At 50.6% G+C, this 13,772-nt stretch overlaps 6 protein-coding genes across 6 annotated transcripts; 4 read left to right on the forward strand and 2 right to left on the reverse strand.

Moving 5' to 3' along the window:
* Window positions 1-148: 148 nt before the first annotated feature.
* M436DRAFT_75266 (uncharacterized protein) lies at window positions 149-759 on the forward strand (the record flags this gene model as incomplete). Its single annotated transcript, XM_013569251.1, has 3 exons — window positions 149-260; window positions 451-685; window positions 741-759. The coding sequence occupies 3 exons, from the start codon at window positions 149-151 to the stop codon at window positions 757-759; spliced, it is 366 nt and encodes a 121-aa protein (XP_013424705.1).
* A 678-nt stretch (window positions 760-1,437) lies between these two features.
* M436DRAFT_84524 (uncharacterized protein) lies at window positions 1,438-2,753 on the forward strand (the record flags this gene model as incomplete). The annotated part of the gene is made up of 2 exons (XM_013569252.1): window positions 1,438-2,381; window positions 2,564-2,753. The coding sequence occupies 2 exons, from the start codon at window positions 1,438-1,440 to the stop codon at window positions 2,751-2,753; spliced, it is 1,134 nt and encodes a 377-aa protein (XP_013424706.1).
* A 1,002-nt stretch (window positions 2,754-3,755) lies between these two features.
* Window positions 3,756-4,567, forward strand: M436DRAFT_75267 (peroxisomal membrane protein 4; the record flags this gene model as incomplete). Its single annotated transcript, XM_013569253.1, has 3 exons — window positions 3,756-3,776; window positions 3,835-4,448; window positions 4,510-4,567. 3 exons carry the CDS (start codon window positions 3,756-3,758, stop codon window positions 4,565-4,567), a joined length of 693 nt encoding a protein of 230 aa, XP_013424707.1.
* Window positions 4,568-4,696: 129 nt separating this feature from the next.
* Window positions 4,697-6,978, reverse strand: M436DRAFT_84526 (uncharacterized protein; the record flags this gene model as incomplete). Its single annotated transcript, XM_013569254.1, has 3 exons — window positions 4,697-5,141; window positions 5,288-5,841; window positions 5,893-6,978. 3 exons carry the CDS (start codon window positions 6,976-6,978, stop codon window positions 4,697-4,699), a joined length of 2,085 nt encoding a protein of 694 aa, XP_013424708.1.
* A 665-nt stretch (window positions 6,979-7,643) lies between these two features.
* Window positions 7,644-10,001, forward strand: M436DRAFT_53334 (putative pseudouridine synthase TruD/Pus7; the record flags this gene model as incomplete). Its single annotated transcript, XM_013569058.1, has 2 exons — window positions 7,644-9,815; window positions 9,861-10,001. 2 exons carry the CDS (start codon window positions 7,644-7,646, stop codon window positions 9,999-10,001), a joined length of 2,313 nt encoding a protein of 770 aa, XP_013424512.1.
* Window positions 10,002-10,399: 398 nt separating this feature from the next.
* M436DRAFT_53808 (uncharacterized protein) lies at window positions 10,400-13,474 on the reverse strand (the record flags this gene model as incomplete). The annotated part of the gene is made up of 6 exons (XM_013569149.1): window positions 10,400-11,302; window positions 11,357-11,837; window positions 11,893-11,989; window positions 12,042-13,047; window positions 13,100-13,329; window positions 13,384-13,474. 6 exons carry the CDS (start codon window positions 13,472-13,474, stop codon window positions 10,400-10,402), a joined length of 2,808 nt encoding a protein of 935 aa, XP_013424603.1.
* Between the last annotated feature and the right edge of the window lie 298 nt (window positions 13,475-13,772).

The raw sequence follows: 13,772 nt of genomic DNA on the forward strand, positions 1-13,772 counted from the left end.
GATGATATATAGATTTTATGCAGCACGTGATTATGCATGTCTTATGCAACCCCATACCAAGATTTTTTTCCCTTCCATAACTCTTCACTCGACGGCGACCTCTTCTGATAGCCATCAATTTATCTCGACAATTCGAATATACATTAAAATGTCTTTGGTCGGAGCCCTTCTTTTCTGTAACGACTGCGGTGGTCTGCTGGAGCGATGCCCTGCTTCTCAAGCAAACATTGATTGTGATGTGTGCGGCAAGAGAAACAAGAGTGAGTTTTTGATATTTTTTCCTTCCATCTGTTCAGTATCAAAGACAAGAAAGAGCCAGATGAGCCCATAAATTTCACTTCTTACAAGTTCCAAATTACCAGTAGTATATTCCCTTCGAAAGCAGACTTTTGTACGTTTTATAAACCATCTTCAGCATTTCTAACCGCCTCTCTTTCGCCTCACGAACAGATATCTGGCCGACATCCACCACTACCGAATCGGCCGCTACAGCATTCCCTTCGCGCTTGCGTGATGCACGCTCTGAGATCCAGGTTTTGTCTGCCGAGGACAGGGAGACTTGGGCTATGACAACCACCGCATGTCCTCAGTGTGCCAACCCTGAGATGAGATACAGAGATGTGCAGTTGAGAGGTGCGGATGAGGGAAGTACTGTCTTCTATAGGTGTCCCAAGTGTGATTACAAGTAAGTTGCATGAGAAGGGAGAGCAGAGGGGAAAAGAGAGGCTAATGAGTGATAGGTTTAATACCAACAACTGAGATGACGATGATGGAGAGGTTTGGTGAGGCATGAGGAGGAAAAGGGAGAAGATTGGCTGGTGTGCATTGGAGAGGAGTAAGAAAAGGTGTTGCTATCTATTTTGATACCCTGTTTAACAATCTTTTGTTTGTCAAGTTTTTGTTTTGATATCTGCTCACTTGCGATACTCGTGTCGACAGGAACAGATGTTGAAAGCTGCGAAGTCTGTCGCCTGCCATCTCGAATATCCTCACTGTCTGAGCCGCAGTCGCTCCCACCGTCGCGCTTTCCAAAACTCTCGTTCGCTCGCTCCTGCGTCTCTTGCCTCTGACTGATCGAAGCCTCGCCTCCCCCTCTCTTCTTTCTCCATCCATCTCAACCATTACTTGACTCCATCAGTACGATCAGTGCAACAGCAGAGTATTTCAACCGCAATTCTTATCACAATCGATATCGAACGCTGCGCTTCCTGACCTCGCGGTCCTCGAATGCAGCACACTTGAACTCAACTCTATCTTCAAGCCATCGGAGCATGCGTAAGTGGTCCATCCGCTGAGAGTATCACTGCAAGTGACTGACCAGTCAAACAGACTGTCCAACAAACGACGAAGCTACACGACTCTGGTCTCCATCCTTACTTCTCAAGATCTCCAGTCTCTCGTCTCGGCGTCAGACAGCCTCCAGTCTTTCTTTCCAGTATGGAACCCAGCACGGACGATGTGTGCGCTGTTTGTGCTCGCCCGGGTAGACCCTGTACTGGTTGCAACGACATCCACTACTGCGGTCGCACCCATCAAATGGAAGATGAGCCAATTCACAAGCTGGTCTGTAAGAAATTTGCGCGCCGTTCTGGCCTTCTCAGGTTCGACGAAGCGTGGGTAATGTACTTCCCGGTCGATAGTACAGAGCCTGAGTTCACAAAGCTTTTATTCACTTGCACACGGCCGCAATGGAATGGTGCTACTCCTTTCCGCGGAAGCAGCCTGATGGTCAATGGTTGTTCGTCTACCTGTCCTTGCAAATTCAACACGCACGACATCCGTTTCATTTCCTCCTCGGTTCATAACTCGCTCTGTCGATACATCCACATCGTCGCTCCGGAGCGCGAAGACAACGCATCGGTACATGACACAGAAGACATGGTGAATAAATGTATCAAGACTCTGACTGGGGATACTTCCTGGAAGGGACCTGTCATCGTGTACGCAAAGATTCCTAAGGGGAAACCTGTGGATATGGGGACGTCATTCTTCAGCAGAACCTTGAGTGCGTTCAGTGACGTCGTTGGTGTGCGTATCAACTGCGATGTGGCTGTGAAAAGGCTCAACGCACCACAATTTGAAGCTGTGGCAATCAAGAGCTACGATCTCAGGGGCACGATTGACGATCGCTCCTGGAATCTGGCTCGCGGTCATCATAACGCAGCTTTCCTCACTCAACACACTGGCACAGTGTTACAGGACAGACCAGAATCTCATGCAGAAGACCCTAGCCACTCTGGTCTCCACAGAAGAAATTCCACCTCAAGACTATTGTCTATCCCTTGCGACATTAGTGAGCAAAACTTTGGCTTCTATAGCCGACCACACGATACTGGAAATGTGATCGTCGTACGCGAGGACAGGAAACCACTGGAAGTCGAGTACGTGAAAATCTTGTATGACTGGATATCATCCGATGTCCTCCCACTGTTCAGATAGGCAAGGTCAGATTGTCTTCGTATAGACCGTGAGGTAACTAGCAGGACCGCTCGGAATAGCCAAAAGTGCCCGTCAGGCAAAACGTAATGAGACAGATGACCAAACAGAACTTGTTTGCGTACAGTCGCGGTAGACTGACAGATGAAGACACAGAAGACAAGAAAGATGAGGAGATGGCAGATATCGTTGAGAACGAAGATACAACAGACGACGAGATGCCTGAGGATGGCGAGGAGTTCGACGACAGCGACGTTGACGATGACATATTCGACGACGAGAGCAGCGATGTTCAAGATGGCGACAATGCAGAATGATCGCTTCAGTGTTGATGTTTAGGCGCGGGGGAATTGACCTCAAGGACAACCTGTATGTAAAGACGAGCAAAAGCCGCATAAGAATAATTAGCATTGCCACGTCTCCGACTCACCATGTGCAAAGTTCATGTTACTTGAACAGCTGTAGAAATGCACAGTTCCTCTATGAACAGGAAGCATCCACTGAGAGACGACGAGTTCCCAGCTCTCCTTGGATATATCTTCATCTCAACAATTACGATGCCTTTTCATAGCAACTATTCTGTAGACCTTCGTAAGAAAAGCAGACGAGATGTAAACTTACACCTTGCTCTCTGCCCTCTTCCGGTAGAGATTAAGATACGACAGAAAGACATGATGAGTTTCAGAAGACTGGCGACTCCATGCAAAGCTAGGGTGTTTGTATGAGTGCTCGGTAGATGTCATGACGCGTTGTAGCAGTGGTCGTAGTAAGGGATAACAATGGTGATTTACGTGCGAAACTAAGAAGTCAACGGATTGTCAGATTAGCAGAATTGGCTGATTTGAAAGTTGATGTTATGGCGGATGGGCCGCGATGATCCATCCAAAGAGCAACAAGACTCGAATCCTCGATTCTTTAAGATTAGGGAACAGCATATTAGCAGTTCAATTTCAATACTGCATGATGTTGAAGGAGAAGATGTTCAAAGACATTAAAGTTTTGCTAAGCAACAATCACATGCGAGATGCCTCGACGTCATCGACCAAGCAATCTGGGGTAGACATGTACCGAGGCTATTGGAATGTTTTTGAGAGCCGGGCAAGCGTCCCTCGGCTGGGCGCCATTCAGATGCCAGAGGGACACATGAGTGCTTGAAGGACAACATCAGCTGCTGCTACTTGCTCTGAACTACTGCAACTTCCTTCTACAAACTTGGACTCTTGCTTCCTGGATCTCGGCGACAGTGAAGAACACAACATACCGCTACACAGCACCACTACGACACCCTCACACGACACACCGTCTAGACATCACTCAAGATGGACATCTCAGCCCTCCAAGTCTGCTCAACCTCATTTGATCCTCTTCCATCTCCCCTGCTGACCACACCTCCCACAGGCAACAGCAACCCGCATCCTGCAAAACCCCCACTACCAACCCCCTCTCTCCCTCCTAAAAGCCCTCCGCAATGGCGCCGTCTACGGCACAAAAGTCCGCTTCCCACACGCCCTCGTAATGATCCTTCTATTCCGCTCTGGTCCCCTTTCCACAAAACTGTCTTCGGTGCTCAAAGCCACCAAGCAACATGCGCGCAACCTGGCCACTTTTGCATTCCTCTACAAGCTTCTTATGCTGGTGCAAAAGAGTGTCAGACCTGCTGGAAAAGAGATGAGCAGTGATTCCTTTGTTGCGGGTGCAGTGGGTGGATACTACGTCTTTGGCCGCAGCAAAAGCAGTGTCAATCAGCAGATTGTGATTTACGTGGCTGCACGAGTGGTGTTGGCTGCTGCGAGCTTAGCAGTGCAACCTAGAGGTGACAATACACTGCTGGGCGGCAAATATGGAGGCAGAGGAGGTATGGGCATCATAGGCTTGTCAGACCAAAGCAGAGAGGCAGTGAGAAGACATGCCTGGCCGGTATTTGCGAGTTTGAGTTGGGCGAGTGTGATGTGGTTGTTCAGGTTCTATCCTGACATGCTGCAGCCGAGTTTGAGGAGTTCGATGACTTATATGTGGGTTTTGTCGCTGCTGACGTTGCACAGAAGGAGTGCCTGCTAATGTGTTTGAAAACAGATACGAGAATGCGGACCATTGGGATTCGCCGAGGAACTTTTTGTGGCATAACAAATGAGGAGGACATTGGAAGGAAAGCAGCAGAGATATGCTGCGTACACATTACGACATTACGAACAAGACATCCTCATCGCTCCTCCTTATCTCGAGGAGACTCTTTCCGAGACGAGACGAGAGAGAGCGACTCTCAAAGTTCCTCGAGCACTTGTTCCACCTGCACAGCATCAGGCACAAAGACCTCGAAGCCATCCTTCACAATCTCTGGAACACCCAATCTCCATGCAGGCCACGACAACCACTCAGGTCTCTTGAGCCACTCCATGCTCCACATCTCTGTTTCCAGGAATTTCGGTCTGCCAATCTTGACATTCTGAACCCGTTCCTGGACCCAGAGCAGACCTCCCTTGATGTGAGACCATGCCCAAGCAAAAGGAGCAATTGTCCATCCTAGATCTGTGATACTGAGCCAGATTTCGTTGATCCGAGCAAAAGGAGCAAGGACCCATGCTTTGAAAACCAAGAAGAAAGCCATGGCTTTGAGCAAGTAGCTTTTGATCCAGAAGTATGCAAACACTAAGATCGCAACAGCGACAGCGAAACCGATGATTACGAACGTGATACGTAGAAGACCCCTTTTGATCGAGCACAGCGTCAGCTAAAGTTCATTTCCATTTCTTTTTATCCCCTGGATCCCTCGTCGTTTGACCTCCATCCTCATTCTTGAAAATCTCACGCTTGTCATTCTCAATGGGAAGGGGAAAAAAAGGAAGAAATTTACCAGCTACCAGGAGCAACTCCTCCTCCTGCTCCTCCATCCCAACCGCCTGCTGCTGCAGGAGCAGTTTCCCAAGCAGCGTTATTCGGTTGCGTCTGGTTCCAGTCACCGGTAGCGGCAGCAGGATCTTCTGCACCGGCGGCAGCATCTTCCCTGTTCGATTTCTTGGATCCAGACTTGGAGCCACTCTTTACAGTTGTAGGGTGGCTGGAAGCGGCAGCAGCAGCAGTAGCGTTACTGGCAGTGTGACGACTAGAGGCAGATGCTGGATAGGCACCTGGTGCTTGCTTTTCTTTCTGAGAAGCTGTCTTCGAGGCAACCTTGGCAGCGACCTTTGAGGGAGTGTTCGAGGCGGGCTTGGTGTCTTGAGTGGCAGGCTCTTCCCAGGTTGGAGTGGGAACAGTGTCCCATGGAATCGGAGCGGTGGTTGTCTTTGAGGTCTTGGATTTTGTGACTGAGGGTGTTTTGCTGGTGGCAGGCACTTCGACTTGGGCTTCCTTTGCAGCACTGGGTGTCTTTTCCTTGCTGTGCTTGAAGCTGCTGCTCTCTTTGGTCATCTGTATTTTGTCAATAAACTGCTCTTTCCACTGAGCAGCGATGTGACTTACGCGCAATCTGAACAACTCCTCAGCCAACTCATCCTTTGACATGTCTGCCAACTTTGCCTTGAGAGCCTTACCCTCTTCCTTGATTTCAATCTTGAATTTCTTCTCAATGAACCTCTTGCTACGGTATTTGAAGGTAAATACCGCGTAGGGTTGCTTCATGCTGTCCAGATATTCGGGACGTGCACATAAATGCAGGTACTGTGCTCCTTTGCCGGTCTTGACTTGGTGTTCGACATGTTTGGAGCGAGCGACTTGCTTGGGGACTAGAGGGAGGGGCTCTTCGGGGGCAAGGTAGAGGTTGCGGGTGGGACGTGAAGAGGGGATTGTAGGGCGTTTGTTCCAGTCGTTCCAGTAGGATTTGGGGTTGATACCGGCATGGTCTGGTTCGTCTGAGGCGCCGTCGAAGAGGTTACCCATCATGTCGCCCGCGGAGCTTTCTTTGGTCGTCGCGGGTTTGGAGGGCATGTTGGGAGGTTGTTTAGCCTTTGCTGACGATGTCTTGTGTTTGTGGTCGGATGAAGAAGGTTTGGATGATTCCTTCTTTTCCTGTTGAGCTGTGGAGTGCTTGGACGCCGGCTTGCTGGCAGGACGAGACGAACTCTCTCTGGTTACAGGCGCGCTAGGTGGTGGTAGAGGAGCATCCTTGCAACGCAAGACGATGACCTCGATAGTGCCCAAGTTGTCTAGAAAGACGTCGTCGGTCTCGTCAACCTTGTCAGCAGACACCAGGTTCAGACCGTGAAACGTCCAGTCTCTTCCCAAGAAGCTGCCATCCGCCTGCTTGGACTCCTTCTGCCTGACGCGCAAGTCAACTTCGACCTGCTCATCCCTGACACCCTTGGCAGGAACTTGGAGACCACGTCTGTTGCGATTGCACTGATACTGGCCATCCATGTAAACAAACATGGCAAGGCCAGGCGCAATGTAACCATGAGAGGTGAGATGGATGCTGAAGTTTACTTCTTCGCTGGGCACGGCGATATAGCTGGTGACATGGCCATCGCCGTAGTCTTTTCCATGTTCAACGACTTTGGTGTGTGTGCTGCCTAGCTCGATGGAGCAGATAAGCTGTTTGAGAGATGGCATGACGGAGTCGTGCCAGAGACGGCGATGAGCGGTGTCAAGGGAGGTTTGAGAGTAGGGAGAAGAGGTAAATTGCGTAACAGAGATACGATAAAAAGAGGAAGTTTTTGAATTGTCCGCGAGAGTGAATGGAAAAGCAGGTGGTAGTCGAATTGTCCGTGAAACCCAGGATCTTTCGCTGCTGCGAAAAGAATGGAAACTGACATACTTCACTTCGTCTATAACATCTCATTTACCAGTGCCTTTACAATGCGCGAACAAGATACTACTGAAGACAGGCATGATGATGGCTGCTGAGAAAGCCCCAGCGGGTAGGACTGGTGACTTTCAAGAAGTCAAAACATGACTCGGTTGCACGTTGGAGACGGCCTGCCCTTGTGATAGCGAGGTCAATCGTAGCACTGGCAGAAACATGGCATTGTGGACTGGCTGACAGCTTCGTGCATGTCGACCGGTATGTTTTGCGAGCAAGTGAAGACGGAGAGGACGAGTCGAGGAGGCACGGACGGAGTGGCTACCGTCATCAAAGACAAACAGAGCAAACCCCGAAAAAAGTACCATCTCGCTCTCGTCCTCGACCACTCGAATCTGTGAATTGATCAAGTAGATATCTCGGCCATATCTACCCTTATCCATACCATATCTCAGGTCGACAATCGCTCAACACCATGTCTGACGAACAACCGCGCAAGAAGGTCCGCCTTACGGGTCCCGAAGACTCGATCCCAGCATCGCTTTCAGAAGTCGACGCCGCTGTAGCAGCACAATTGGAGCAGGAGAAGAGTGCTGGAATCACCGTCTTTGCTTCAGAAGCTGCTGGTTTCGGAGGTGTCGTCAAGAAGCGCTACACGGATTTTCTGGTCAACGAGATTTCGACAGACGGCACTGTCTTCCACCTGGACGAATTGACTGGACCCGCCGTCAAGGCTGTCAACAAGGTCGAGAAGGACGTACAAGCAGAGGAAGAGAAGGAGAAGGCTGCCGAACCTCTCAAGGCCGAGCCTGCGTCGGTCAAGGAGGAACAGCCCAAGCCGGACAATGCAGAACTCGACGTCAAGGAGCGCATTCAAGAAGCCATTGCTTCCATTGCACCCGCCGACGTCGACACCCTCAAGACCATCTTTGGCGAACAGACAACTACCGACATTTGCAACCTCTACGCCAAGTCCATTGCACGCCCGGAGCGCAAGACTAGAGACCACGGCGCTTTGCAGTCAAACGTTATCGAGGACAAGCAGACACGTACCGATGCTCACATCAACGTTCGTCGCATCTTCAACGGCCGAGTAGACACCATGACCAATGACGACAACACAATCGCAATCAAGATTGCTGCACAGGCCAACAAGATCAACGCTCGCGCTCTGCCTGGATCAAAGGGAAAGAATGCCCGTCCCAAGGGCAAGGTCGGCTGGGAGGAGCTCGGTGGTGAACATTTGCACTTCACCCTGTACAAGGAGAACAAGGATACCATGGAGGTGCTTTACTGGATCGCCAGTCAGCTCAAGCTGCACGTCAAGAACTTCCAATTCGCTGGAACAAAGGACCGCAGAGGTGTCACTGTCCAGCGTGTGAGCGCTTACCGTATCGCCGCCGATCGTTTGCAGGGCGTCAACCCTACCCTTAGACAGGCTAGACTGGGTGGCTTCAAGTACATGCCTCAAGGTCTTGATCTAGGCGACCTCTATGGAAACGAATTCACAATCACCCTTCGTGACTGCACATTCCCTGGTCAGCAAGGAGATGCAGCAGCTCAGCTCGAAAACGCAAAGAAAATTACTGGTGATGCCGTCTCGCAATTCCAAGAGCGTGGTTTCATCAACTACTACGGTCTCCAGCGTTTCGGCACCTTCGCCATCTCCACAGACACCATCGGCAGAAAAATGTTGCGTGGTGACCTCGAAAGCGCAGTCGAAGACATCCTCTCCTTCAGCCCTGAAGCTCTGGCAGCAGCCTCAAACTCGGATCAAGCATCAACCAAGATCTCCCACGATGACATTGCCCGCGCCGAAGCCCTGCACATCTGGAAGACAACAAAGAAGTCCGGAGCAGCACTCGACAAACTTCCCCGTCGCTTCCAAGCCGAAAACGCCTTGATCAGACACCTAGGCTGGGTGGACCGCAAATCCGGCGACCTCCTCCGCGCAAAAGACTGGCAAGGCGCCCTCCAAAACATCCCTCGCAACCTTCGCCTCATGTACGTACACGCCTACCAATCGCTAGTCTGGAACACAGTAGCCGGCCGCCGCTACCAATTGTACGGCAACAAAGTAGTCGCAGGCGATTTAGTCCTCGTCCACGAACACAAGGACAAAGAAGCCTACGCCGTGCAAGACGAAGAAACCATCGACGACTGCGGCGAAATCATCGTTCGTCCAGCCGCCCACGACACCGCTACCTCCCTCGAAGACAAGTTCGAGCGCGCCCGCGCCCTCACCGCCGAAGAAGCTTCCAGCGGCAAATACACCATTTTCGATCTAGTGCTGCCATTACCCGGTTTCGACGTCATGTACCCTGCCAACGAACTCGGCGCCTACTACTCAGAATACATGGGCAGCGAAGAAGGAGGGAAACTGAACCCCAGAGACATGCGCAGGAAATGGAGAGACGTGTCTCTATCAGGCTCTTACCGCAAATTGATGGCCAAACCTCAAGGCTTGGCTTGGGAAGTAAAACCTTACTTCCAAGACGAAGAACAACTCGTCCAGACCGACTTGGACAAATTAATCGCCAAGGCCAAAGAAGAAGGAAATGCAGATGCTTTGGGCGGCGCAGAGGCACTGCTCGGCTCTGATAAGTCTCTGGAGAAATCATTGGAGAAGAGCTCAGAAGGCAATGATGTCGATATGACCGATTCATCAAAGACTGAGGCGTCCTCAGAGCAGAAATTGGCGGTGGTCATCAAGATGCAATTGGGCAGTTCGCAATACGCCACCATGGCTTTGCGTGAATTGACAAAGGGTGGTGCTGTGGCTTTCAGACCTGATTTCCAGGGTGGAAGACTGGACGTCAAGACGACAGAGTAAGCGGGTAACACTTTCATGCATGATGTGATATCTGTCGAATGAGCAATTTCGAGACTATGAATGTAAACAAAAAGGATTCTTTGATGTAAACCAGAAGAATTGAAGCCATGGTCTTTACTGTGACGGAGATGAACCAGATGTCGTTGTTGCATAGCATCGGAAAGACTTTCTGTGTCCATCTATCTTGTGTGCGTATACAGAATGACTCGAGGAATAAAGAGACGAATTGAAAATACCGAGTTCAGACACAGGAATTGCAGAGAAGTGAGAAATGCGAAAGGGCTCATCAAACCCCTGCCATGTGTATTAATAACAATTATACCTCTAGAACTAACCGAGAGGAAAGAAACCGATCAAAAAGGCTAAGGATATGATTCTGCAGCTGACTGCTACCTCCTCTACTCGGCCAAAACCATCCTAAGCATACTCAAAAAGCCTTCGTGCATCTTTGTGACCTCAACAATATCAGGTTTGACGGGCTCTCCGGCACTTCTCCTAAGGAAGTCCTGTCGTCTAGCCCTACGCTTTCTCTCCGCAGCAATAGGATCGGCATCTTCCTCATCCTCGTCTATAGAACTGTACTCGTCATCGTCATCATCGTTCAAGTCCTGGATGTCCAGAGCATTGAGGCCGAAATCGTCGGGTTTGAATGATCTGATGAGGTCTGAGGCGCCACTATCGGGCATGTCGCTGGGTGCATCACCAGTGGCCATCTTCTGGCGTGTCTTGTCTTGATGCCACTTCTTGCGCTTTTCCTGCCATTTGATCAGAGAGTTGATCTCGCGGACGGCGGCGTCCTTGTCGATTTGTCTCATCTCGACAGCGCCCTGGAAGAGTGCATTCATGTCCAGTTTACCGCCACCACGAGGACCGGTGCGGAGGAAGGAAAGAATGCCCTCGATCCAGCCCATGAGCTGATCGAACAGTCCATTGTCGTGAAGATGTACTTCATGCACAAACTTGTAGAACGAATCTTCGTGTCTTGCGCACAAATCGATAAAGGCTTGGACCGTCTGGTTAGGATCGGCGGATACGTCCTGTCGTTGACACTTCTCCACCACGGAGATCATATCGTCCATGAAGCGTGCAAAGTCGCTGATACTGTTGTAGACGTTGGCCGACTTGTAGACTCTAACCAGCGGCTCGTAGAAGATTGTGAACAGATCGCGGAAGAGTTGCAACGTGGTGGGCTCTTCAATCATACGCAACATCATAGTCTTATCCCGTTGACGTGTGTAGAGCTTGAGTAGTTGCTTCAGGTGAGCAAAGGTCTCGGCACCTGATCTGAGTTCCTCGTCGATCTGACACGTCGTGTTAGCAAGATATATGCGAGATTTAACAGATTTAATACTCACATTCTCGACCGCACTGTTCCATGCCACATAAGCATTGAACGCTCTTCCGATCTCCTCAGGTTTCAATTCAGGTTTGATGTCTTCGCTGCGCAAGATGGCCACAAGCAGGTCGATGTCGTCTTGTGCAGCTTCTCTTCGGATGGCGTCCTTGAGATCTTGATCGCACTGGTTGTAATTCTTGATCTTCTCGCAGAACACAGGCTCGTTGATTTTAGCAGCCAGTCCATCGATACTCTTCTGAACAGTTCTGATGCTGTCTCCCAAGGCAAGTGAGAAGATGCGTTGCAGTAATGATTTCGCACCGAAGGGTTGGGCAAGGAACAGGTCAAGCACGCCAGCCATGACGGCAGCCGGGTTCGCGAAGCGGATCACTTGTTTCAGAGCGGTGTAAGGTATCAGTGAATGGATGCGTTTTGCTTGTGCAAACAGCTCGGGACTGTTGTCTTCAGCCAGGAACAAGTGGTAAATCACAGCAGCAACCCTAGATTGTTGAATCAGCTTTGCGTCCATCGAGTGGAGGAAGTTGAAACGCTTACTCGATACGAAGCCATTCAGCAAACTTTTTGTACTCAGGAGACAACTCTGCAATTGTGTTCTTTTGCTTGATCTCAGCGAACAGCTTTGTCAAACCATCTGGATATTTTATTAGTAGGTGCCCTAGTATGAGCCTAATGACACAACTTACTGCTTTCAACGACATCTCTCCTGAACTTCTCCATGTGAACATCAAGTTCTCTGGCCCTTTGACGAGCAATTTCATAGAAGCGCCGTTGTTCTTCGATACGTTTCTCGTCCATGACGATACGTCTACTGACATCCTCCATCTCTTCTTCGTTCAGTCTGACGACATTGCCGGTCAAGAAATCGTTCATAGCGTTGCTGTTGGCGATGCTTTCATTCTGCAAGAAGTTGCGCAGGAAAGCTCTTAGTGAGACACGTTGTTCCTCTCGGTATAGCACTTTCGGCGGCGAGTGATCTCTGTTGCTGTAGTCTCCAGACTTGCGACCGAACCTCAGATTCGTTGTTGAGGATGCGTCCATCGAAGCGCGAGGGGACGCGGTTTGCGACGAGCGAGACGCCGTTCTACGGTGACCGCCGCCGAAGGGGTTTGGGAGATAGCTGCGGAACCCACCACTGGCTGGTGCAGGCTCGTCATGATGGGCGACCTCCTTGACATCTTGTGTCGAAACGGACGAGATTGAATCGTCATCATCGTCATCCTTGGTTAATAACGAGTTCGAGTGGTTCTTGCGAGGTAACGGTGGTAGCACTTTTCCTGGAATCTCGAGGCGTAGTCTCTTGTGCATTTGAGCGAATTCGCTGTATCTCCGGCCAACGTAAATCTCAGGCTGGCCCTGACGTTTGACACGGAGCAGAAATTCGGCGTGAGCGTGATGGCGTACATGTCTCTTGACACTGGTGGTTCGTACAGAAGCGACGTTGACGTCCCATCCGTTTATTTGGTGTCCTTCGGGCACGTTCATTGCTAGACCCTGTTCGTTGGCTTGTCGATCGACAACCTCCATCTCGGAGAAGCGAATGCGCTCTTCGTAGCCAGATGCGGTGGGTAGTCCAGACACCATCATGAGTTCTACCAGTTTCTGGGCTTTCACGGCAAGCTTGCGGCGTTTTGTCTCTTCTAGACGATCTTCGGACGAGGATATGCGCTTCAGCGCAAACGATTCAAGGAACTGGGGTAGCTGTCAGCTCGAGAGCGTGTTGCGGGACAGCGGGCTGACTCACGGTTTGTAGTTTGTCTTGCCAAAACTCTTTCTCTTTTGCTCGATCGAGGAAGGGGAAGTTGCGAACATGGTGAACGAACATGTAGCGCAACAGAGGCAGCTCCGAGTCTTCTGGTGCGACCTCACCAGCATCCGATTTGAAGGGGGCGCCGAACCGTTGTAGAGCAGTCTCCGAGGCCAGCTCTGAGATCTCCCATTCTGTCTGTTGTGAGATGAGTTCGCGCTTGAGGTCTGCAGTGTGTCAGCATCGTGGTGGGGCTGGCAGGCAGATGGCAGGGAAGATACAATGTTCTTGTTTGCCGGTCAGGACAGAGCCGGGCGGCGGTATTGAATACTTGGAGACAGCCGAGTAGGTAGAGGCAGATGAGCGGTTCATGTTGATGCGAGTGGATTGCGGCGATACAGCGACTGGCTGTACGAGTCCTTCTTGTATGGGATCTTCAGGCGCCGTGTTGAAGCGCTCCAACCGTGGCTGGGTTGGGGCAGAGTATGGCCCTGAGCTATTCATAATGTCGTGCTAGGCTGCTAGATTGATTGCAATAATCTCAAGGGTGCGTGCAGGCGCCGACTTGATCTATTCGTATAAAGTAAATGTTGTTGCTGTTACGCTGCGAGCGTATCCATGCATTGCTAAAGTACGCGTACGCAACCTTATGACGACGTTTGGAGCAATC

The sequence above is a fragment of the Aureobasidium namibiae genome (assembly GCF_000721765.1).
Source record: "Aureobasidium namibiae CBS 147.97 unplaced genomic scaffold scaffold_16, whole genome shotgun sequence".
NCBI lineage: Eukaryota > Fungi > Ascomycota > Dothideomycetes > Dothideales > Saccotheciaceae > Aureobasidium > Aureobasidium namibiae.